Source organism: Drosophila obscura, unplaced genomic scaffold (assembly GCF_018151105.1).
Source record: "Drosophila obscura isolate BZ-5 IFL unplaced genomic scaffold, ASM1815110v1 contig_9, whole genome shotgun sequence".
Taxonomy (NCBI): Eukaryota; Metazoa; Arthropoda; class Insecta; order Diptera; family Drosophilidae; genus Drosophila; species Drosophila obscura.
Genome location: NW_024542883.1, coordinates 3,722,632 through 3,745,785, shown reverse-complemented (window position 1 = coordinate 3,745,785; position 23,154 = coordinate 3,722,632). Strand labels below are relative to the sequence as shown.

At 43.6% G+C, this 23,154-nt stretch overlaps 1 protein-coding gene across 2 annotated transcripts; it reads left to right on the top strand.

The window, feature by feature from the left end:
- Positions 1 to 11,873: 11,873 nt before the first annotated feature.
- Positions 11,874 to 14,526, top strand: LOC111073928. 2 transcript variants are annotated; one of them, XM_022366495.2, is made up of 2 exons: positions 11,874 to 13,488; positions 13,547 to 14,526. In XM_022366495.2, the coding sequence occupies exons 1-2, from the start codon at positions 12,270 to 12,272 to the stop codon at positions 14,326 to 14,328; spliced, it is 2,001 nt and encodes a 666-aa protein (XP_022222187.2). In that variant the 5' UTR covers positions 11,874 to 12,269; the 3' UTR covers positions 14,329 to 14,526. The 2 variants fall into 2 exon arrangements, with proteins under 2 accessions (XP_022222187.2, XP_022222188.2); XM_022366496.2 differs by having other exon boundaries at positions 11,875 to 13,488; positions 13,550 to 14,526.
- The last annotated feature ends 8,628 nt before the right edge of the window (positions 14,527 to 23,154 follow it).

The window sequence follows — 23,154 nt, the reverse complement described above, 5'->3', positions numbered from 1 at the left end:
ATTGGGCATACTAGGCTGAGCCTTATACATAGTATGGTATTGAGAAAAACTGTGTATGTAGGCATACATTAGAATACATTACATTCATATTACAGTTGTGTAAGGCAACACCTTTAACATGAGTACCACTATCCATCCCATAGTACCCTGATAGCCTGATTGATAGCCCGATATCACCTTCTGCGATAGTCTTATGCGATAAGTCTTATGGATACTGATCGATTGGATCAATAGGAGGAGGTGATAACAGCGAGACGAGGGAATTCATCGATCGACAAGAAAATAAAGAGGACGAATAAAAATAAAGAAAAGATAGATATTAAAAGAACAAAAACTCGTGTCACAACTTTAGAAGTGGGATACGCAATCCAAAGCCACTTTAAGAACTCCTACGTTTATTCATCTTTTAAGGAAAACCATCATTTACCACGTTGCCATGGAGAAGCAGCAGCTGGCAGACTGGCTGGACTTGCAGAATATTGCGCACTCGAGCAATGCAACTTTACGGCAGCTACAGAAACTCGCTTCCTGATCATCCAACCAGCCCTATTGTTCCGAACAAATCTGACGCTTCTGCCGACTCCGACATTCCGGCCGACCTTAACCTCATCTTGAAAAGCGGCTCCGACACGCTGGCTCCACAAATTGACGAGGCGCGCACCCAAAACGATGCCTACCAAAACACGCTTGAATAATAGAATATGATCGACGCCGCCATTAGAGTTTTACAAAAAAAAGGCTTTGCTCTTTGATCCAACTTCAGAAAACATTCTTTATTCCGGCAAAAACTTCCGTTATGGAACTCTTGCAAATGCCAGAGTTGGCGTTACGTGCAAGAGTATGTGAGATTGAAGCAGTCCACTTCATCATCGATGGTTTCCGTGACTCCTAGCCAGCCATTGCCATGTTGTACGGAGCGTAAACTATCAACGAAATTAAGGAATTGTCACACCGTTATGCTGACTTACGAGCAAAAAACAAACCAAAATGGAACTCATCGACTGTCTCTTCAGCTTCAATCTACATGGTGAGATGCGATGCTACAATTGTTGGTGTCCAAACACTACGCTTCAGACTGTTAGGCTCTTGGACACACTATAAAGACGTGCCTGGAGAAATCACAAATTTACACCAAATCAGCAATGGAAGAGAGGATGAGGACAGCGACAAATACCCAATTTTTCCGATATTTGACCAGGTAGGAGTATATTTTTACACTGATCCAATACGCAAAACTTATAAAAATATTCTTTCCGCTATGTTCGACACGGGCAGCGCCGTTAATATTGAGAAAGCTTCAACATTACCGTGCAAAAACTTCAAAAAACATACTCTTTTACCATTGAAGCTGCGTAGTGTCAGCGGCTCACTTCTTTTCTCTTACGGAAAAATTTACTTACACATAACCTATCATGACATTGAGAATATGATTTTTTTTTTATATTATGGCAGACGAAGAAGACTTGCTGTTGGGTCGATGTTCGGGCCAGCGGCTACTTAAGCGTCTATCATAATATTAAATGTAGCTGTAACTAGTTGTATACGAGTATCGAAACCTAAGCTTATGTATGTCCCCAGCGTTCGGCAGTGCTGCTGCGCTCTCCCTGTTAAAGGGCGCTCTGCACCTGCTGCGTCGGCTCTTGCATTGATCGGCCATCGCGGCCCAAGTAGTTCTATGCTAATCTCTCGCCGCATAGGTTGCATACTGAACCCCCGCTTGTGAACATTTATCTGGCTGGGCAAAAGAGCGAGCAATTGGCTTCAGCTAGCCGCCGGTATAAATAAACATTATAACGTTTAAATCAAAGTCTTTAACTGATTTGGATAAATATAGGTGCCAAAAAAGCTTGGCATCTCAAACAGTGGTGACCCCGACGTGACTTAACCACAATTTTTAATCGCGTTTCGTTTAAAAACTATAAAAATCGAATAAGATATTCGTTGCTGTGCCGTTTAACGACCAACAAATACATTTTGTGCAAATAAGAACAGTTAAAGGGCAAGTTCAGTGAGACTGCAGCCGTCTAATATTCCGTTGCTTAATCGCCGATTCTCTCTTGCTCTGCGCCGCTGCAGCCGCGGCCCTTGACTTTCCGTGTCTTCTATTCTCGCTCCCGTTCTTTCGCCGTCGCTTAAGCGGTCTTACATTGCCCGTTCTTTCGTTGTATTACACCGGTTGGCATGGACAAAGAGCCGAATACAGGTGCGGGCGGAAATATTGCGATGGAGGAAAAAAGGCTGAGGCTTTACAAGCGTAAAGTTCAGTCTCTGCATGATCGGCTGCAGCGTCTTGGCCAGTCATTCTCGGGGAATAAAATCGACAATCTAAGTGCGGCTGTTATAGATGTGCGCCTCGATATGTTGGCTGAAATGCGTGAGGGGTTCAACGAGTCCCATAATGAGTTGGAATCACTGGATGAAGACGAGATTGGAAGTGAGCTGCGTGAAACGTTCGATACGCTCTTCATTTCTTTGAAAGCCGAGCTGCTGGCGGCTCTCGAACTAGGACATTTGCGCGTAGCTGCTCATTCCACTAGCATGCCAAATAGCTCTGGAGGTCATACCATCATCATGGCTCACAAGCAGCGGCTTCCTGAGCTGAAGATACCTATCTTCTCCGGTGGCTATGTGGAATATGCGGATTTTATTGCCATGGTCAATTCGGTCATCGAAGGGGATGCAGATCTCAGTGAAATCGAGAAGTTCCAACATCTTCGCTCATGTCTCTCGGATGCGGCCCTGGATTCGGTTCGATCGTTGGAGCTCTCCAGTGCCAATTATCGTGTTGCTCTGGACATACTTAGCAGACGTTTTAATAATAAACGACTTGTTTTCCAGGCACACATCAAGGAGATTCTTGGGCTCAAGAAGGTAGATTCGCATTCTGCTAAAAGGCTTCGGGAGTTTTCGGACGCAGTCAACTTGCATACGCGCGCCCTGCAGACATTAGGAAGTGCTGAGGAGATATCTGGATGCATGACAATCCACATGCTGCTGCAAAAGCTAGATGAGAAGACCCAAACCAAATGGGAAGAGACTGCGTCATCGGACAGGATACCCACAGCTAGGGAATTCTACGATTTCCTGGAGAAGCGATGCCAGAAGATGGAGAACGTGCAATACGCTATAGCGACACACGCTGGTAGCGCTCAGGTGGGAAAAAGCCAGTCTACACACCTTAAGAAAACCTTTGTTGCCTCTAACTCTTCCGCCGACCCGTCTGGATGCCCTTTCTGCCATTCAGCGGGCCACGGAATATACTCGTGCAGCATCTTCACAAATTGATCTCCCTCTACCTCCTCTACCTCTCTTGCTGCCCAAGGTCTCCACTCCGATATTGTGCTGTTGGCCACAGCTGTTGTTTTGGTGAAGAATCGATCTGGCGTTTTGGTTCCTTGTCGCTCTATTCTAGATTCAGGATCCCAGCTTCATCTCGTTACCTCCAGGTTCGCCCAGCAGCTTCAGTATAGGAGAACTCAATCGTCTGCCCTTGTTTCTGGTCTGGGCGATACTAGCGAGTCCACTGAGGGATCCACCGTCAGCATTTGCATGCAGTCTCGCACTTCGGACTATTCGACCACACTCACTGCTCTCATCGCACCCACAATCACAGATAGCCAACCAAGTCTGGCAGTTAATGTAGCCGATTGGAACATTCCCTCCAACATTCAGCTTGCCGATCCTGCATTCTTTAATCCTCAGCGAGTAGATCTCCTCATTGGCGCGAGCATATTCTATGACCTTCTCTGCGTAGGGCAAATCAAGCTCATAGATGGATTGCCTCTTCTGCAGAAGACCCGGCTTGGGTGGATCGTATGTGGTGGTGGACAGAGGGCTCGTCGTCAAGCTCGTCGCTTTTGGCAACCCAAAATTCTCCGGATTCGGAGGATAGAATGAATGCAAGGTTGGATCGGACTCTTCGTATGTTTTGGGAAGTTGAGAATTGTGCGGAGGCTAGCTTGAGTACAAAGGAAGAAGCGGATTGTGAGGCGCATTTCGTAAGCCACTTTTCACGGTTGCCATCAGGGGAGTACTCTGTTCGACTGCCTTTAAAGCATGATGCTGATCACTTGGGAGAGTCCTATACTCAGGCGTATCGACGATTTCTCAGCTTGGAGCGAAAACTGGATCGTAATCCCGCGCTCAAGGAGCGTTACTCAGCTTTTATGACTCACGTAGCCTCTGCAAGTATTTTCTGCCTCATCACTGCGTTTTAAAGGAGGATAGTACCACGACAAAGCTCCGTGTCGTTTTCGATGGCTCTGCAGCTACATCAACTGGATGCTTCTTAAATGATGTGATGATGACAGGTCCTGTTATTCAGCCAGCATTGTTTAACATACTGATCCGGTTCCGCACATATCCCGTCGCTCTCACTGGTGACATTTGTAAAATGTACCGCTGCGTAAAGGTATCTCCGCCCGATAATTTTCTCCAGTGCATGGCGACATTCCATCCAGTCCAAAACTCTTGTTGATACTCACTGGCGGAGGGGGTCCGATCGGATCAGCTGCTGTTTGCCTTGTCCGCGCTGGACTCGAATTCAAGGCCCTCCAAGCGGTCGGTTTTGTCAACTATTGCGCGTTTCTACGACCCTCTTGGATTGATTAATCCTGTTATTGTCAGGTGCAAGATCTTTCTTCAGCAGCTTTGGAGAGAACATTTGGACTGGGATGAAAGCCTACCGACAGCGCTGCACTCAACTTGGATTGACCTGAGAAACATTTTGGCATCTCTCGCATTTCCTTTCCTCGCATTGTCCATCATTCCAGCACAATTGTAGAGGTTCATGGATTTCGTGATGCCAGCATGGAAGCATATGGTGCTTGCATATATGTCGTGCCCAGGCAAGGGGAGTCGTCGAGCAATGTTTTGTGTCTCGAGTCTCGAGTGGCGCCACTAAAATCATTGTCGATTCCAAAGCTGGAATTGAGTGGAGCCCATTTGCTTGCGAAGGTTATGCGCAACTTAAAAGAGACGGGAATTTTCCCAGGTCAGTTTTACTGCTGGTCGGATTCGTCTACGGCGTTATCTTGGATTCGGGATGAGCCAGCCAAATTTCAGGTTTTCGTGGCAAATCGAGTGGCAACAATTCAGGAGTTGACGCAAGGCATGGAATGGCGCTATGTTCCCACATTGTTGAATCCCGCTGATATCCTCTCCAGAGGCTCGCTTCCCAGCTACCTTATCCAGTCAGAGCTGTGGTTTCACGGCCCCTCGTTTTTGTTAGGTTCTAAGGATGAGTGGCCTGTATCTGCCGTTTCTGAAACTCCGACCATTGAGCTTCGCAAGCGTGTATTGCTGATCGCGTCTCCACATGCCGATCTCACGTCCGGATGCAAATTTGCTAATTCTTTCTTTGGCATGCAGCGCACATTCGCCTACATGCATAAATTCGTTCATCGTCTTAGGCATCCTGGACTCATGGTTTCTGACATACAGCAAGGAACGCATCTTCTTGTTCGACACGTTTAGCTGGCAAGTTTGTGGTCGGACATAAAGGAGATTAGACGCAATGGGCAAGTCAGGAAGTCTAGCTCTATCAATTCGCTATCTCCGTTCATCGATCCGTTAGGTTTACTTCGAGTTGGAGGTCGGCTCGGCAACTCATCGCTCCCGTTTAATGCTCAGCACCCGCTTATTTTGCCCAAGGGACATCCCGTAACATCTGCAATGATAAGCTATTATCATCAACGGAACCTCCATGCCGGACCTCGCGCCTTGCTTGCTAAAATTCGATTAGAATATTGGCCTATTGGAGGAATCAAAGCCGTCTCGAAAGCGGTTAGCAAGTGTGTAAGATGCTTCAGGACGAGGCCGCGCATGGTTGAGCACATTATGGGGGACTTGCCTAAGGAGCGTCTGGAAGGATCGCGGGCCTTCGAAGTAACTGGAGTGGACTATGGTGGACCCTTTTTCTACCGATCAGAAATCCGCACGAGGCCTCCGATCAAGTGCTACATAAGCGTGTTTATTTGCTTCACATCTAAGGCCATACACATGGAGCTTCTTAAAGATCTGACCACCGCATCGTTCCTAGGCGCACTGAAACGTTTTACGTCCACTCGAGGAAGGCCACGTCATATTTGGTCGCACAATGCTACAAATTTCGTTGGCGCTAAGAATGAGCTTCTGGAGCTGAAGAAGCATTCCCTGAGCGACTCGCACATGAAGGAAGTCCATGAATCCTGCTTGGCTGACACCATCGGCATTTCATCCCCCCGCGCTCTCCGCATTTTGGCGGATTGTGGGAAGCGGCCGTGAAGTCCGCAAAGTATCACCTGTACCGCTCAGTTGGGCCATCCATCCTTAACTTCGACGAGCTCCGCACCTTGATCTGCCAGATCGCGGCAATTGTTAATTCTCGCCCTTTGCTCTCGCTTTTAGAAAATCCTGATGACTTGGATTTGTTGAAGCCTGCTCATCTGCTTTTGGGAGGCCCGCATCAGTCAATTCTCGAGCCTGACCTAACGAAGCTCAACTACAACCGTCTGGATGGTTGGCATCGGGTCACTCAACTGCAGCAGACATTCTGGAGGCGTTGGCGCGAAGAGTATCTGACACTTTTGCAAGAGCGCTCGAAGTGGCGTACGCCTGCGAAAAACCTCTGCGTCAACGATGTCGTCTTGGTGAAGGATGAGAATCTTCCTCCAGTGCATTGGCCACTGGCTAGAGTGGTCGACGTCGTCAAAGGCAAGGATGGAGTATGCCGCGTTGCTGATTTAAAGACGGCTTCAGGAACCATCAGGAGGGCCGTTACTCGGCTGTGTAGCTGTAACTAGTTGTATAAGAGTATCGAAACCTAAGCTTATGTATGTCCCCAGCGTTCGGCAGTGCTGCTGCGCTCTCCCTGTTAAAGGGCGCTCTGCACCTGCTGCGTCGGCTCTTGCATTGATCGGCCATCGCGGCCCAAGTAGTTCTATGCTAATCTCTCGCCGCATAGGTTGCATACTAAACCCCCGCTTGTGAACATTTATCTGGCTGGGCAAAAGAGCGAGCAATTGGCTTCAGCTAGCCGCCGGTATAAATAAACATTATAACGTTTAAATCAAAGTCTTTAACTGATTTGGATAAATATAGGTGCCAAAAAAGCTTGGCATCTGACTTTTCTTGAAGAAATATATGGGCTAATCCGAAAATCCTTAAACCAAAGGCAGAAATTTAAAAATTTCCAAAATCCAAATGTTTGTTAATATAATAATAGGATAAATATTCAAGCTTCAAAAGATATGAGCAATATGTTTTTACGGTGGTTTGTTTGTTCTTGGCTGAGGCTAACCTACACGTACCTCTTAATTTCAAGTATTCTTGTAAAAAAAAGGATATTTTCCATGGTCAAAAAAGTGGGCAAAACAGTCTTTACAGCATTTAGCGCTTAGCCAATCTTAAAATTTGTTTCATTTTCTATTATTTAAGATACAAATCATATTTGTAAGTTATCTAATATATATTAAAAAATTTGAACTAAAAATGGTCACACTGTGTGTAACGTCCGTAACGGAAAAAAGGGTTTTTTTATTTTAACAGAATGAATTTGAACAATTTTGTTTTCCAAACAAGCTTTATAAACAGAGTTTTTTATGCACTTTAATGTAATGAAAAAAAAAATACCTTCATTACACATTATTTTGAAAAATACTAATGGCAAAGTGTGTAACGTCCGTAACGGCATGAATACTCAAGATCCCCCTAGATCCCCCCAAACATGTAATATAATAGTAATGAAATATCTTATACGTTTTTTGTATGTAATAAATTAATAATTTCAAGGTTAAAAGGATTTGTAAATACATAAATATTTTCCATTTACACAATTTGCTTGATGGAAAAAGTGTAACGTCCGTAACGTTCGTAAAATTTTTAATGAAAATTAACCAATGTGAACGCCAGCTGTGTCAATTTGAACAAGTAAATTTGCGTACGAATGTAACGTCCGTAAAGCAGGATTAGCCCATATGTAGAATCTGAAAAATATAAATTTATTGACAAAGTCGAAAGCCGACGACATTTGCACAATATTCATTGTGCAATTTCAAATAAATCAAACAAATATTTTATATATTTCCCACGCCCACACCCACCCACTCGGCCCATTCCACATATATGTTGCGGCAGGTCAGCTCAGGTCGCTCATCAGCCCTCAAAACAAGACAAAACACCCAATTTCGGTTCAAACGGCAAAAAATTGTAGAGCCCACACACAAGTACAGTATATGTGAATACATGGCACACACACATTTACGTAACCTGGAAACCAAACTCAAAACGGTTTCGGAAAATAAGAATTCATAAATATTTTGTCGTGTCTGTTACACACATACATTTGCAATGCTCGTCTTGCTTTCGCATCCCGTCATTAGTCGAACATGTCGTCAACTTGCCGAATGGCCTTGCTCTCGACCCGAATGCCTCAGCACCACAGCGGAATGGTCCCAGCACTGGGACAGAAAACTCAGCTGCGACACATTTAGAATTTTAGAATAAGTAGAGACGCGTCCACAGAAGCGACTCGAACGTTCCTTCTCGTTTTATATGTAATGCCACCAAAAGATTAGAAAAAAAAGTGAAGCGTGAAAAAGAGAAAAGAAACGAAAACATGAAAGACATCGAGATTAAGTATATTCAATCATAATGCTTATCAGCATTGCAATGCGAGTATCGTTTAAGGAATTCCCCTTCACGTCTCGAGAACATTTAGTTAGTACATACTTACATACCTATATGCCCACATACATATGCTCAGCGCTAAGAATTTCGTTTTTGTTTTGGTTTTCGCTCTTCTATCAGTAACTTTCATGTAGTTTACAATGTCGTGCATATGACTAGCACTTAGTATTAACGTTCGAATGAAAAGCTTGGAAATTATTATGTTGAATTAAATAACAATTAAGACTGGAGTGAAACGTGTGTTCGGTTTTCCTAGATGGGTATAAAAGGATCATTAAAGTGTTGTAACCGCTTTGGGATCTTCCTATAATCGTTGCCAGCGGAAGATGATTGGTAGGGTGGGTATAGAGGCAAGAGCGTTACCATGACACCTAGGTAATTGCAAGCGGTACGGTCCGAGTCACTTTGTATTTTCTTCTTCTCCACTTTTATTTATTGTCGTGCTGCTTGTAAAGTCAGATGGGCATTACGGGACAGAGATTACAGAGATTCCCCACCTTACAACTCCTCCGCTGATCTTTGTCGATTGTTAAGCCAAGTTAACAGGTATTCGGGGATAGACAAATCGAGTTGTGTCGAGTCAGAGGGACCCTTTTACATGAGCAGTGCAATTGTTGGTGATCTTTTTGTGAAAGGAAGATTACGCGAACCAGCACTCCCTTTGCCGAAGGTATCTACGGAGGGACATAGAATCCCAATCGTTGTGTTTCAAGCAAACGAAAGTCTGGTCATTACAATCCCAGTATATGCCTGGGGAATAGGAAAGCAAGAAGAACCAAGCAGCATACAATTGGCCGCTAGAAGAATATATGACATATTTTTGGTAGCAAACAGTTTTTGGATATGAGTACTAGGATTCTCTACGGAATTGCGGAAAAAAATTGCACTGTCTTTTGTCGTTGCTGGAGAATCAATTATCGAATCATAACGCATAAATATCGTGGATTTACAAGAGCCTGCCAGCTGTACATTGTATGTATCTACATATATATTTGTGTCTTTCCTTATTTGAAAGGCATCACTTCGTTGTCGGCCATTGTAATGCCGGCTGTATATTTATTTAAGCTTCTACGATTTAAATAATATGTAAATTTCCCGTACAGGATCTAGTTCGCCACCGTTTGGAGTGGTAAATATGTATATTTAACCAGCATTGGAGGTGCATCTTTAACCTGCTCATATAGTTTAAATTTTTAAGAGATGTGTGTCCATTTGAATTCCATTAGTATAGTACTGAGGCGCGCCAAATTTTCCGTCGAACGAAAATTACATTACAGGCTCTTTTACAAGCCGATAAATTCTAGAAAAGTAACCGATGGTATTTTCCCATCTAGAGCGGAATAAAGAATATTCTATCTTTCGTCGTCCAAAAGACACACGCACACACACACATTAAAAATGGAAGGAAACAAGTGAAAGCCAGCTAAAAATGCAGCAAATTTTAGCAAAGTTTAATGTCATAATATCGTTATCGTTTCCATACGAATATCATCCCTGATTTTGTGAAAAAAATATTTTTTGGAACGATACAATAGTATGTGAAAACAAATTGAGTAAAATGATGTTCTCCTAAACAAAAAATCCGATTTCCTTGATTTCTATTTGCGGAAGCTCTGGAAAGTTCTCTATCACCTACCTAAGTTCTTAAAATGTTTAATTTTTTTATTTATTTAAAGATGCCGTTCCGACAGCCATTGCTGTTAGGATTTCCTATTGCTCGAGGGTCTTACATCATAATAATTCACGAAAGGAAATCAATGCATATCACCAAAAATTAGCATATTCTCGGACGAACGCGTTTCCATCAACTTGGCACCCATCCTACACCCATCTTTACCCGCCATGAGCTCCAGTTTTTAAATTCAGTTCGCAATTGAAATGATGTCCATGGTGGCAAGGAAGCGCAGGGAATAGGGGCGGATACGCCGTTGAATTGATCACGTGTGGCATATTTTCGTGTTTTGATGCTGAGGGGAAAGCAAAAGCGAGAAACTGTCAGGACAATGGCGAACAAGCGGAAACGCGAAATGTGAAAAATGCGCAGAGCAAACAAAACGTTGACGAGAGGCAGTGTGGCAAAAGGGGATAGGAACATGTCGCTTAACAGCCACACGTACGAAGCCCCGCCCACAAAGTATGCCTCTGGGTCCCACGCAACTCCCACTTCTCTGCACACGACCCCATTCACATCTCAAAAGGTATACCTATAGGCCTGGCTGGCAAAACTCGTTGGGGAGGGCACAGCATAAGCCCCAAAACGCCGGGCGTACGTGTGTTATTTAATGCTTATCTTTATCCTTTTCCCATTAGTGTTATTGATGTTGGCAGTGGCAGTTGTCATCCTAGTCGAAATTTCCACCCAGGTGCGGCCTCGGCCGATAAACTTGTCCTCCGGCTAAACGTTGACAATTGATGCCAAGGATACCCGGCAAGGATGGCAAATCACGCGCTAAGCATTATTTTAATACCCCACGGGAGTCACATATGTACATATGGGACTGTCTGGATGATTGTTGGTGTACGGCAGTTTGTCGGGAATGTTTAAAGCCCTGCCAACTCATTTCTTTGAATTTCTGCGAGTTGCAAAAGGTTCCTTTAGGGCCCTTTAGGCTTCTGTCTGCATCCAATCACGGTAAAAATTGGGGTGGTCGTGACCTTGAAGGATTTGGTGGGTAAGCTCCCTGTTGGAATTTAAGTGCAGATGGTTCAGGGTATTCCATTATTGGAATACCTTACAAAATTCTTCCATGTTGGTACCTGCGTTTCATGTACTGTAATTTTTGCGATGATCGAGCCCGGTGAGCAACTGAAGCCGTGTTTAACGTAGTTGCCTTAGGCCACACTGGTTAAAGTAAGTATCGTCGATATGCCATAAAACATCCGTTAGTGCTTTGAGTAGGTTGCGGTTCTTGACTTCTGTGGAGCCATGGGATCAGGTGGGACAGGATTCTTATCATTGACCTGCCACAAGCCTATAGTTGGCTTCGCAATGTTCCGTGTGGAAATTTAGGGGGTGCGATGATCTGCCTGCAAAGCTTTCCAAGTCCGACTGTGTGAATTGCCAATACACATGGAAACGAGGTCTCCAACACTGAAACAATCGATACCCTTCTTAAAATGCATCCCTGTTAGAGTGACTTTCATTTCTAGACACATACACACAAACACACGAACAGCATGTTTTGATAGCTTTGACAATTCCATCACGGCGCTAGGTCTGTCAGTAATTGTGTTTTGTAATGTAGTTTTCGACTGGTGGAGAAACCGTTCACACATTTTTAACACCATTCCCAACAAATTCAAATGTTTTGCCAACATTTCGTATTAGAATAGCACATCAAATAGAAGTGGCCGTGGATTTTGCGCTACTCCAAGTTTATTGAAAAACATCTTTCTAATTCAACGACATCACGAGTTCTATTATATATGCAAAGCAACGAACTACAAGGACATTCGAAAACAAGCGGCATATTCCGTTAAATACTAAGGGCGGACCAAGATCGGATAGGATACAGATGTCCTAAGCAATTCCCGTCGCTCTGCTGCCGTTTCCAGACCTGTCTTAAAAGCTCCTACGGTGCGAGTACAGCACCAGCAGAAAAATGTTGGCATTGAAGTACAATGTGAACCCATATCGTCGGCAGCTGCTGGTCCATGAGGAGGTTGCCATAGAGGGCGCCAAAAACATAGTCAAGGCTGCTGCTGGCCTTCCCAAGCCACTCACTCCGACCGGTCATGTGCCAGTGCTAGTGGACGTGCGATGCATGGACTCGAAGGCCGTCTATCACTTCCATGTGAATGTTCCTACACACGGCTGGCCTCCAGAAGATTACGAGGAGCTTGGGCGAGATACAGAATGTCAACCACTGCGGCTGATGTTCCCAAGGGAGCGACCGCCCTGTCCCATTCATAGCACCGGTCTTGATGGGACGGGTACAATGGGTGTCTGGCATGACCCAAACTCCGCCGACAAGACTCTGCTACTAGTCGCTCAGACCGGGGTTCACAAGGTCCTTCCACACCGGAGCCTAACGGCCCCAGTTCTAGTTTCTACAATTACCGAGGCTCCCACCGCCAATCCGGCGGACGAGAAGATCAAGGCCCACTTCATGGCGGCCTTGCACCAACAGCAGTCCAGTCCCCTTGCCCACTCGGTACTGTGGGTGAATGAGTGCAAGGAGACTGTAGGGGCTCACCAGCCGCCTCCCTTGCAGATTGAGGAGCTCCAGCAGGACGAGACTAATGCTTGTGTGGCCAAGACCCCAGAAAGCGGAAAGGCCTTACTGAACGGGTATGTGGCCCTGGGCATCAGGAAGGTTGATGGCCTGATCTCACGCCCCTTGAATGGATACCAGCCAGTCAAGAAGCTGCACTCGCCCAGCCACGCCCAAGACAAGGTTCCTGAACTTTGCCTCGACAGCAGCGGGGCTTACGTACAAAACGAGCAGATTCAAAGGCAGCAATCAAAAAAACCATTCAATGGAATCCACAAGCAGCCCCACCAGTCAGATTCGCATCCCTCTGTGTACCATAAGTTGCATGGTCCGAACGGACTACAGTCACTACAGACCAGAAGCGCGTTGGTACCAAAAAGCTGCTTTAAAGTCGTCACCACCAATCATCATTACAGCTCCAAAAAGATTCTGCCGCCTCAAAAAAAAAAGTTTTCACACAAAAACGGCTTTAAGTTCTTTGCTCAAATGCGCAAACAGAAGCTTTCGCCGCCTCGCTCCAGGGGTGAGCGCCCCATGATGGTTCATCTAGAACAGGAGGTGGAAATCGAAAAGCTGTGGGATCAGAAGCCACCTAGCACGGTTGCTGGTGAGTATTGACTCGTAGTCTGTTAACTTTTTTAATGGCCGTTACCATTCATGCAAAGCAGTCTTAAATGATTCAGATGAGCCTGCGCGGGACCAGGCCCGCTATCCGAATTGTCCCCCGGAGCTGCACAACCTGTTCCGCTGGAACAACTGCCGCCTGTGCCATACCACCATGCGGACGATGCGCAACGCCATGGAACACTACCGCTCAAAGGAGCACGATCGCCGGATGGGCTCCTTGCGGATGCCCGACGGCCTTACACAAAGCAGCGTGTCCGATGACGGGCTGCAGGAGCTGCCCAACGCCAGATCTATCGACTTATACTGCGAGCTGTGCGATCTGAAGCTCACATCGAATGTGCACGCCGACCAGCACTTCCACGGACGCCGGCACCAGATGGTGGCCCACAACCTCTCCAAGCCCAACGGGCTGGGCTACTATAACTCGCATGGCCGCTGGGTGCGTACCGACTCCAAGTGGCTCAACTGCGAGCTGTGCGATGTGAGCATAACTTCGGAGTCCCAGATGGCCATGCACATGGCAGGGGCCCGACATCGCCGGCGTGTCCTTGACAGCTACATCAGCGGAGACATGGCGGTTCCTTTTGACGGCCGCCATATGTACCGCGTTTCCACCGGCTCGATGACCGCCCTCAAGCCACTGGGTCTGTACACCAGCAAGTCCAGCAGCCCTAAGGATCCGGATAATATTTGCGCCATGAATGCCGCCTACTACTGCGAGGCCTGTGATATAACGCTGAACCACCTGAAGTCGGTGAAGCAGCACGAGCAGGGGCGCTTGCACAAGAAGAACATTAACCGCCTGCCCCCGGTCCACTGAGTGACTGAGTGGCCAAAAGACCGGGTGACCAGATACCACAAGAAAGATTACTGCGAATGCATCAGCGAGCAGTATGAGCAGTAGCAGGTAACATGCTGTAACCCCATTCTAGGGTGTGTTTTGCGCAATTTATTTTTGATCCATTTAATTGTATACGTTTTCTATCAGATTTTTAAATATAATTATATAGTAACCACATCATATTCTGAAAAACACTTTATTAAAGTCAGGTGAATGTTGAAAAGTAGCCCAGGAATAGCCCATATACACTGTATGTATGTAAGTACAATGTACATGTGCACTAATGATTCCATCAGACATGTAAGATCCCAAATGAAAAGGCAAATATGTAGTTATTCAATAGATATTTTAAGTTTATTATACCCTCCAATGTGGATGTATAGTTTATAAATTATTAGACAATGTTTTAAAACACACATTTGTTCTTTATTTTTTTTTGTTTTTGATTTCATGAAGACATGAAATGAGATCTACACCCGAAAATATGCTATGAAATTTTGTGAAGTGGTTACTTACATGCCATTTACATAGGCATTTACACAGCGACAGTGTTCTTCAGCTATACAGATTCTACTATAATTTCTAAAATCAATAAATCTCTGAGCATATCTGTCTACTAGTGAACCATTTTCTGTTGAATAAGTCAGTAAGTTTTCTGATAATGAAAGTAAAAATATGCTAGGTTAAAAAAAATGTAAAGCCGTTTTACGATCGGGCTGCGTCATGCGTCTTTGAGTGTTGCTAGAGGCTCAGTTTTTTCACATAGAAGCATAGGAAAGGGGATCAGTGGTGGAAAAAATGCTTGTCCTTTTCGAACACAGGTGCGTTTTTTATACCCGTACTCAAAAAAGAGTTAAGGGGTATATTGTATTTGTGGTAAAAGTGGATGTGTGCAACGCAGAGAAGGAAAAGTTTCCGACCCCATAAAGTATATATATTCTTGATCAGCATCAATAGCCGAGTCGATATAGCCGTGTCCGTCTGTCCGTCTCGATGAGCGCCTGGATCTCAGAGACTATAAGAGCTAGAGAAACCAAATTTGGTTTCCAGACTCATGTGATATCACACTGCTACAAGTGTATTTCAAAATTTCGCCCCGCCCCCTTCCGCCCCCACAAACGACGAAAATCTGTGGCAGGCACATTTTTAAAGATACGACAAAACTAAAAACGCAGTATCGTAGAAAATGACCATATCTACCAGATTGCCGAATCTGAATTAGGTCGGATCATAATTACACTTGTAGCAGTGTGATGTCACATGAGTCTGGAAACCAAATTTGGTTTCTCTAGCTCTTATAGTCTCTGAGATCCAGGCGCTCAACAAGACGGACGAACTGACGGACAGACATGGCTATATCGACTCGGCTATTGATGCTGATCAAGAATATATATACTTTGTGGGGTCGGAAACGTTCATTCTCTGCGTTACACACATCCACTTTTACCACAAATCTAATATACCCTTTAACTCTTTTTGAGTACGGGTATAAAAATGAATATACTGGCTGAGTACGGGTATAAGTAGAGTCGCGTCCCCAGAAGAGACTTACACGTTCCTTCCCGTTTGATAATCAAGTGGAGATTAGATATGATTCTTAGTTTGAGGTTTTCCCGTGTCTTTATTTCTTTCTAAGATATTCTAGTATTTTTAAGCTTCTGGGCGTAGACGTGGCAAAAATGTAAAAAAAACTTAAAATAAAGAAAACTATAATCGCTTCAGGACCTAATTAATTATGTGATGCAACCACCCTCACCCTTAATTGGCTGAAATGTCTGGAATCTGTGCTTTTAATTGCCTGCCTGCTTATGCAGACGCACGCTCCTTCGGCTGTGGCTGGTGGCTTTGGTTGGTTGCGGCTTTCTGGGAAAGTGCCAGACAGAAATAGCATAAAATCTGCTCCGCTCATGCTTTTGCTAGTGGAAGTGTCCCTGCTTGTGCTGCTGCAGACAATGGGTGACCATAAAAAAGGAGTTATCGCTCTACAAATATCAGAGAGTGCCGCCTGGCCACAATGTCAGTCAGTGCGAGGGTCTAGACAAAACATGGCGTTAAATAAATACATGACAGTGGCAAAAACAACACTCATCGACGTCCGCAAAAGCGGAAAAGAGAAACCCGATAAATTTATGGCCAATTTTTTCTGTTCGCGTTTGTTTGGGTTTGAAGTTCGTTCTGCTGCAAGGTCAATAGAAACGGGGGTGTGAAATATAGGCGGGAGCGGGTCTGGTCAAGGCCCAGCACATTCAGGATCACGGTGGCGCTGCTATCTACATGTATCCGTATATCCGACCATTCGGTGTCTGGCCAGCAGACGGGAGAAGCCTCAAACATGTTTTCGCATAAATTAAACTTCTTATCTGGCAGTAAAACATTTGACGCCTTTCCTGATGTTGTTTCTGCAGCATTTTCCTGGAATGCACGGAAGTGCATAAACAGCAGCAACAATGAAGGACTGAAAGCAAATGGCGCAAATATAAACAAATATGGGACGGAAATGGAAATTTTATCGATGATATAGTTAATGATATTGCTGTTTCGAAGTGTCGAATGGATCCCGTTGGCAGTCAGAGTATTTGGGGGCAAGGTGGATAACAATTCACTTTGAAAAAAAGGTTCCATTATTTTGTTGTATGCTTAAAATTGGGAAAAGGAAATTTGAAAAAATAAAACGGATTGTTCTCGCTATCTTTGTATGAATGAAACGTGTTTCCCAGTGTTGAAGAGTCGAAGAATGTAAAAAGTATTAAAATGATAGTTCCAATTCCATATGTACACACATATATTTTAAATAAGTTGATTGCTTGTAATTGTCACGAGAAAAATCGAGAAGTCCTTTAAACGACCATTACTTTATTATTGACTTGGGAAAAAGGCTGGTGGAAAGATGACTTAATCTTGGAGAAAACCAATCCACATCCACAATCACTGACGTTCACTGTTGTTCAATGATATTATCTATGGTAAGTTGCAGTCCTTTTGATGGAATGCTTATCGCGCTGGAACCATCGCTTCTCATTTATTAGAAGCTCTTTAAATCCCGTGCCCCCAGCCATGTTGCACATGTTTACATTGCACTTTACACGGCGACCCCAGAAAATTGCGTTGAGTTTGTGTACAACTGTGTAAACAAATTAATTATGCAACTTTTGTGGCTGAACAAACTGATCTCCTGCCCCCGGCCTGTTCCTCTCGCTCAATAAAGTATCCTTTCAACATATTTCACCGTAAACATTCGCCGTTCCCTGCAACTCGTCCTCTCTCCTCCAGACGGAAGCCACAGGCTCAGCCCCAACCGCTCCACATTGGCCTGGTGGAAAATGGTCGCTGCAGCCGCTCAGGCGTAAGAAAATTTATGCGTGGTAATGCTAAACCAAAACCAAAACACATTCTCCCGGGCAAACTCTGGGCTCTGGCGACTAATTTGCATTCGCATAGCCCCCAGATAGAGATACAAATACAGATACTGTGAGAGCTACAGAGGCAGATATGGAGAAAGATACAAATACAAGTAGAGACTGCAATTGTGTAATTAACATAATTTCAACCAAATACTCACTCAGGCTAAATACTATTGTAACTTCAAATCTTTTGATTTCCAGACCATATAAAATGTGTAGGTACCTACTTAATTTCTTTGCTAACTCGGACGAAATGTGGAACTAGTTTCTAACATTTTTGTGTCCAGATCCAATATAAAAATAGTGAAAAGTAATTTCTTATTTACGATCAGACTGTTATGTGTGTTGTGATGTTTTAGTGGACAAAAGCTTATGAACATTTCTTTATTTCTCAGTGCTGGCTGTCGTTTGCCGTCTTTATGGCACTTACATATTATGCGGTCTTTCAGAGTTATGTGTCTAAAGTAGATTCAAATTTCATAAAGGGTGTGTTCGGGATCAACCAGAGAGGTTCAAAGCGTGTGAAGTGCGCGTTGTTTTTGCTGGATTATATAAAAGGCTTTTAATGTTTTTAATTGTTACGTGTTTGACGTGCTTTCTGTGCCACACAAAACACGTTCACCATTCAGGGAGAGAGTCTAAGCTGTGGGGCAGGTCTGACTCCTCTAGAACTCTGGCCAAAGGCAGTTAAGTTACGACTTCAATCAAAATAAACTTAAATTCTGAAGACACAGACCCCAGCATGTCGTCTTTTCTTTCTATTTCGCACATCATCCTCATAAAAAAAACACTGCGCGTCAAATTTAAAATTGAACAAGCCGTTGATTAGAATTCAGATTTGGCGCCACAAACATTGACAGTAACAACCGAATCCACCGAGACGGGACCAGCCCGACAACCGCAGTCACAGCCAGATCAGAGGAAGAGACAGATAAACAGTTTTTTTGGATGGGATATGTGTCAATTGAACGAATCGAAGCAGTGGCAGACAAACCCAAACCCAACGAAACCGGCTTTTGCATAAAGTAATAATATTTACGTTTAAAAATATTGCCAGAAATGTAAACAGGAACACGTCCACAGCCATGACTAGAGGCACAGTACCAGCGCGAAAAGCTGCTCCTGCTACCATGACACATTTACCAACATTTTCGTTGTTGTTGCTGACGAATGACAAATCTGGAGAGGCATTTGAGTCGGTCTTACTGTTGCTGTTGCTGTTGTTGTAACAACTCCACTTGTTGTTGCTGTTTCTGTTTGTTGCACAGAAAAGCAAACAAACAACACCACTATGGCTCCATCTCGTGGCTCGTTTCTGCCTGCATTTTTTACCAACAAACCAAAAACTTAACAAAAGTTGGCTCAAAAAACAAGACTTTGCTAAACGAATGTACTACGAAGCATATATGCCCTAACCGCAGTTCAATTAATTTTGAATGGAATGCAAATTTATATATACTCTTACTTATATGCATACTTACGTACATACATAATATGTATTACATATGTATAATAATCAATCATCAGGCTACAGTAAAATCGGGCGAATATGAATTTGAACTGCAACAACTTTGAACTAGATAGTATAATTTATATCTGAGGTCTACGAAGGACAACTTTTTTTGAATCAGGTATAGATGACCAAACATATACACATGTATATTGCTTCACCAACTAAAAGTGTATCTATAATTTAAAATTAACCCAACCTTTGATCAAGTCTACACACAATTATTTTTTTTTTTGTGGCTGGTTAGTACATATTCAATTCTATATTTACAATCATAAGCTAGAATACGATTATGAGTACCTTTAAATATTTAATTTTATATAACAAGTGTAACCGGAATATTATTAGGTAAAATTCTCCTTGCTTCTCACACTAAATTTTAAATATCATATTTGTTATCTCATCTGGACAATCATTTTTAAAATGTTGTAGTAGCCGCCAGGCGGACTGAACCTCGACGAATCAGAAGGCCTGGACCTGGACCGGGATGCAAAAATGCGCCAAATGACCAGAGAAATAGTAACTATTCAACTGGACCACCTTCATATGATGTTCGCCCAGCCTTTGCCACTTGTAGTGTAAACTTAAAACGTCTTACGATGTCGCCATTAGCAGAGTTTTCTTGGTTTGAAAAGCTGTGTGCGGTTGAATCATGCAGAGAAAGAGAGGTAGCAACTTGGCTGGAATATTATATAATACCAGGCGAATCGATAGAGAGAAGAGACTGCTGGTACAGCGACTGCGCCTGCATGAAATTCGAATTGGAATGCCATGGGATAGGAATTTGTTACCAAATATTGATGACAGTAAAGGCAGTCAAATCAAAAATCCTACTCGGTGTTTGTTAGAGTACCATGTGCTGCTTATCAGCGCCGAAAAGCGAACAAAACCACTCCCCACTACCACGATACGCAGACTGCGCAGTCAGCTGCTTTTAAACGCCCCTGCAATTGGCGTCGTCGCAACTGATTATAGTTGTTTGGTTCCAGTCAACTACCCGATGCTGCTGGTGTAGGCGTGGGTAGCATGTGATATGCGTCGCAATTAAATGGCGTCTTAAAATTACCAGAAAGCGCAACCACTTGCGGAATGTCCTGGGGACAGGTCTTGAGGCAGGAATAGAGGTACAAAACTTGGAAAGGAAAGTAGCACGAAGGAAGCGGGAAAGAACGGATGACGCAAATCCGGTCGATTTCAAGCAAGCGGACCTTATTGAAATATTTACTTATGGTCTGCACAAATTGCGTAATAAGCTTAGTTGATTGCCAACACATCGTTTGAGGTTGGAACAGGCTGATATATGTAAATACTGGCGGACGGATCGATGTTATATTAATCGATATACCACTTGGTTAATATCGCTTTTTTTTGTTCTGGCTCTCCACAATTTTCGTTCTTTGTACTGTCTCTTATAATAGCCAACACGTTGACCAGTTTTTTAGAATCTCTCAGGTTCAAATATCATTTAAAAATGGTTCTCTAATTCGGGATCATGTGTTAAGTGCCGTTAAAATATTAACACAACAATAAAGTTTCTTCCGTGCAATTTAACACAGCAATTACCGATGTGAAATGTGAATATTATTAAATTCTTAGCCACATACATTTGTTTGTATGTACATAAAATATACTGCTAATTTGGGATGATATGGAGACCAGATGAGCCCCGCCACCCGAAAGTGTGTCAACCAGAGAGTAAACACAGACAACAAAAACACTCCAGGCAAGGTCGCAGAGAAGTACGTGACGAAGAACCAGAGGACGACAGGGACAGCACAGAAATGACCGCCCCGCCCAAAACTGGGCCTTATAGCATAAGTATGAGTAAGTATAGGATAAGTATATAAGTATATTATGAGGCATACATACTACATAATACATACCTGTAGTATATATGCCACATTTCAGCGCTCTCCGCTCCACCAGCTCTCACTCTTTCACTCTTCTCTTACTACATACGATTTTCACTCTGTCACGCTCACTTTCGGTGCAACAACTAAAATTAACTCGCGCCTTGAGACCTTCAGATTTGCTGCGTTAACCCCTTACGACACAACATCCAATATAATAGTACAATGTTTTCTCATTTTCTTTGTAGTCTAGTTACTGCCCTCTTTCTTTCCTGGTCAACGCTATAAGTTTTCAAGTTTTATTTTTAGTACGACTACTCATCTGTTTCATTTTTATATTTCTATATCTTTCCTTATCTTTTTCGATTATAATCGATTTAAAATATTAAAATATTTCAAAGCATGACTTTAACTTAAATGTTGTCTATAAGATGTCGTAGGATGTAATGTAACAATGTAATGCTTGGATGTTGTGCATTTTTTGTGCATCAGGAACATTTCATGCAACCAATGTCGGCTTACATGATGTAACCACATTTGTTTGTACCGTACTTTATAGCATTGAAAATATTTTATTGTTTATATACTTACTATATAGCTCGAGTTATAGTTTTTAAAGGGTTAAGCTGTTTGCTTGTGCCTCGTTTGATGCAACCATTGTTGGGTTTGCAAGCGGGAAATTTCCGTTGTCAAAAACTCGAACACATACTAGTACATACTCGTGAGAAGTTGTAGGAATCTGTACGAAGCCAGAAAGCGCCCCAGATAATTGCATTCGTCACAGCCAGAGTAAAATAATGAAACTCAAAGCAATAACGAAAGCAATTCACAGATGCCGGACGTCAGGCAAAGAAGTGGATGGCCGTGCCCGTGTCCCTGCCCCATCACCATCCTCATGTGATTGCTTGTAGCACGTGTTCATGACATTCTTCCAAGTGCAAGTCGGATTCGAGCAATTCTGTTGCTCTTAATGGAATTTCAATGCATTTGCTCACCTTGAGACGTGGCCGACTGATCTTAGCCTTGCGCAGTGACAGATTGCATAAGCATAAGCCACCAGCAAGGTACACAAAGCATCGATATTAAATCGATGATCATTTCAGTAAAGCTGAACAGAAACGGTCCTAACCGATCTTTGCTTTATTGTGTCTCCTATAGTATTTCAATTGCATTCTATGAATTATGTGACTATTTTTTTAAAAGCTATTTTTTGGTTGTCTTTCGCTTTATTTATTTTATATTTTGTCATCAGCGAGTTCATGTAATCGGCCAAGTAAGAGTATACAAATACGTACATCTGTATGTATTTAAATATGTATATCGTAGGCAGCTATCGAATCTTGGAGCCAAAAATTATACCAGCAGTCTGTTTTATTGCTTAGGTTTGTTTTCAAGGGTATTCGACATTTCGCGGTCGCTTCTTCGCAGCTTCTTCCCAATTTCGTGTCGGGTTTTACTCTTATTTTTCTGACTGTCCCGATGTGGTAAGAATGCATGTAAAAATGGTGATTGAAATTATGATTAATGTGGGTACGGCTGTCATTGTGGCCTGTGCCTGTTCGCAGCAAATTGGCCCGGCCAAGGTTAACAACTGAGACAAGAAATAAAAGACAGGCGGGAGGAGACCATTGTAAGAGCGGCTATGAACTCAGTGATTAAGACTAAGTGTCCAACGACACAATGCCCACAATGGAAAGATGCAGATAGCAGGCTCCAAGTGCGCGGGCAAGCAGAAATAATGTCAGTAATAGACGGAAGGGTGATCCAATGCTCGGGGGAGTTTGAGTTTGTGAAATTGGGATATGGGACATGGGAAATGGCAGGGGAGGGCAACTCAACTCCCAAAACTTCAGCGAGGCGTGGCACAAAGAAAAATTATGCATAATTTGGATTGCAGTTTCGTTTGAGCCAATTGCAAACGTAACCGGCTGCCGGGCCAAACATTTCAACAGCCACCATGCGGCGCCATGGAACAGTGGACGTTGTGTTGGAGCCATCAGTTGCAATTACCTTGGCAGCGGGCTCCAAGGAGCGAACCCCCATA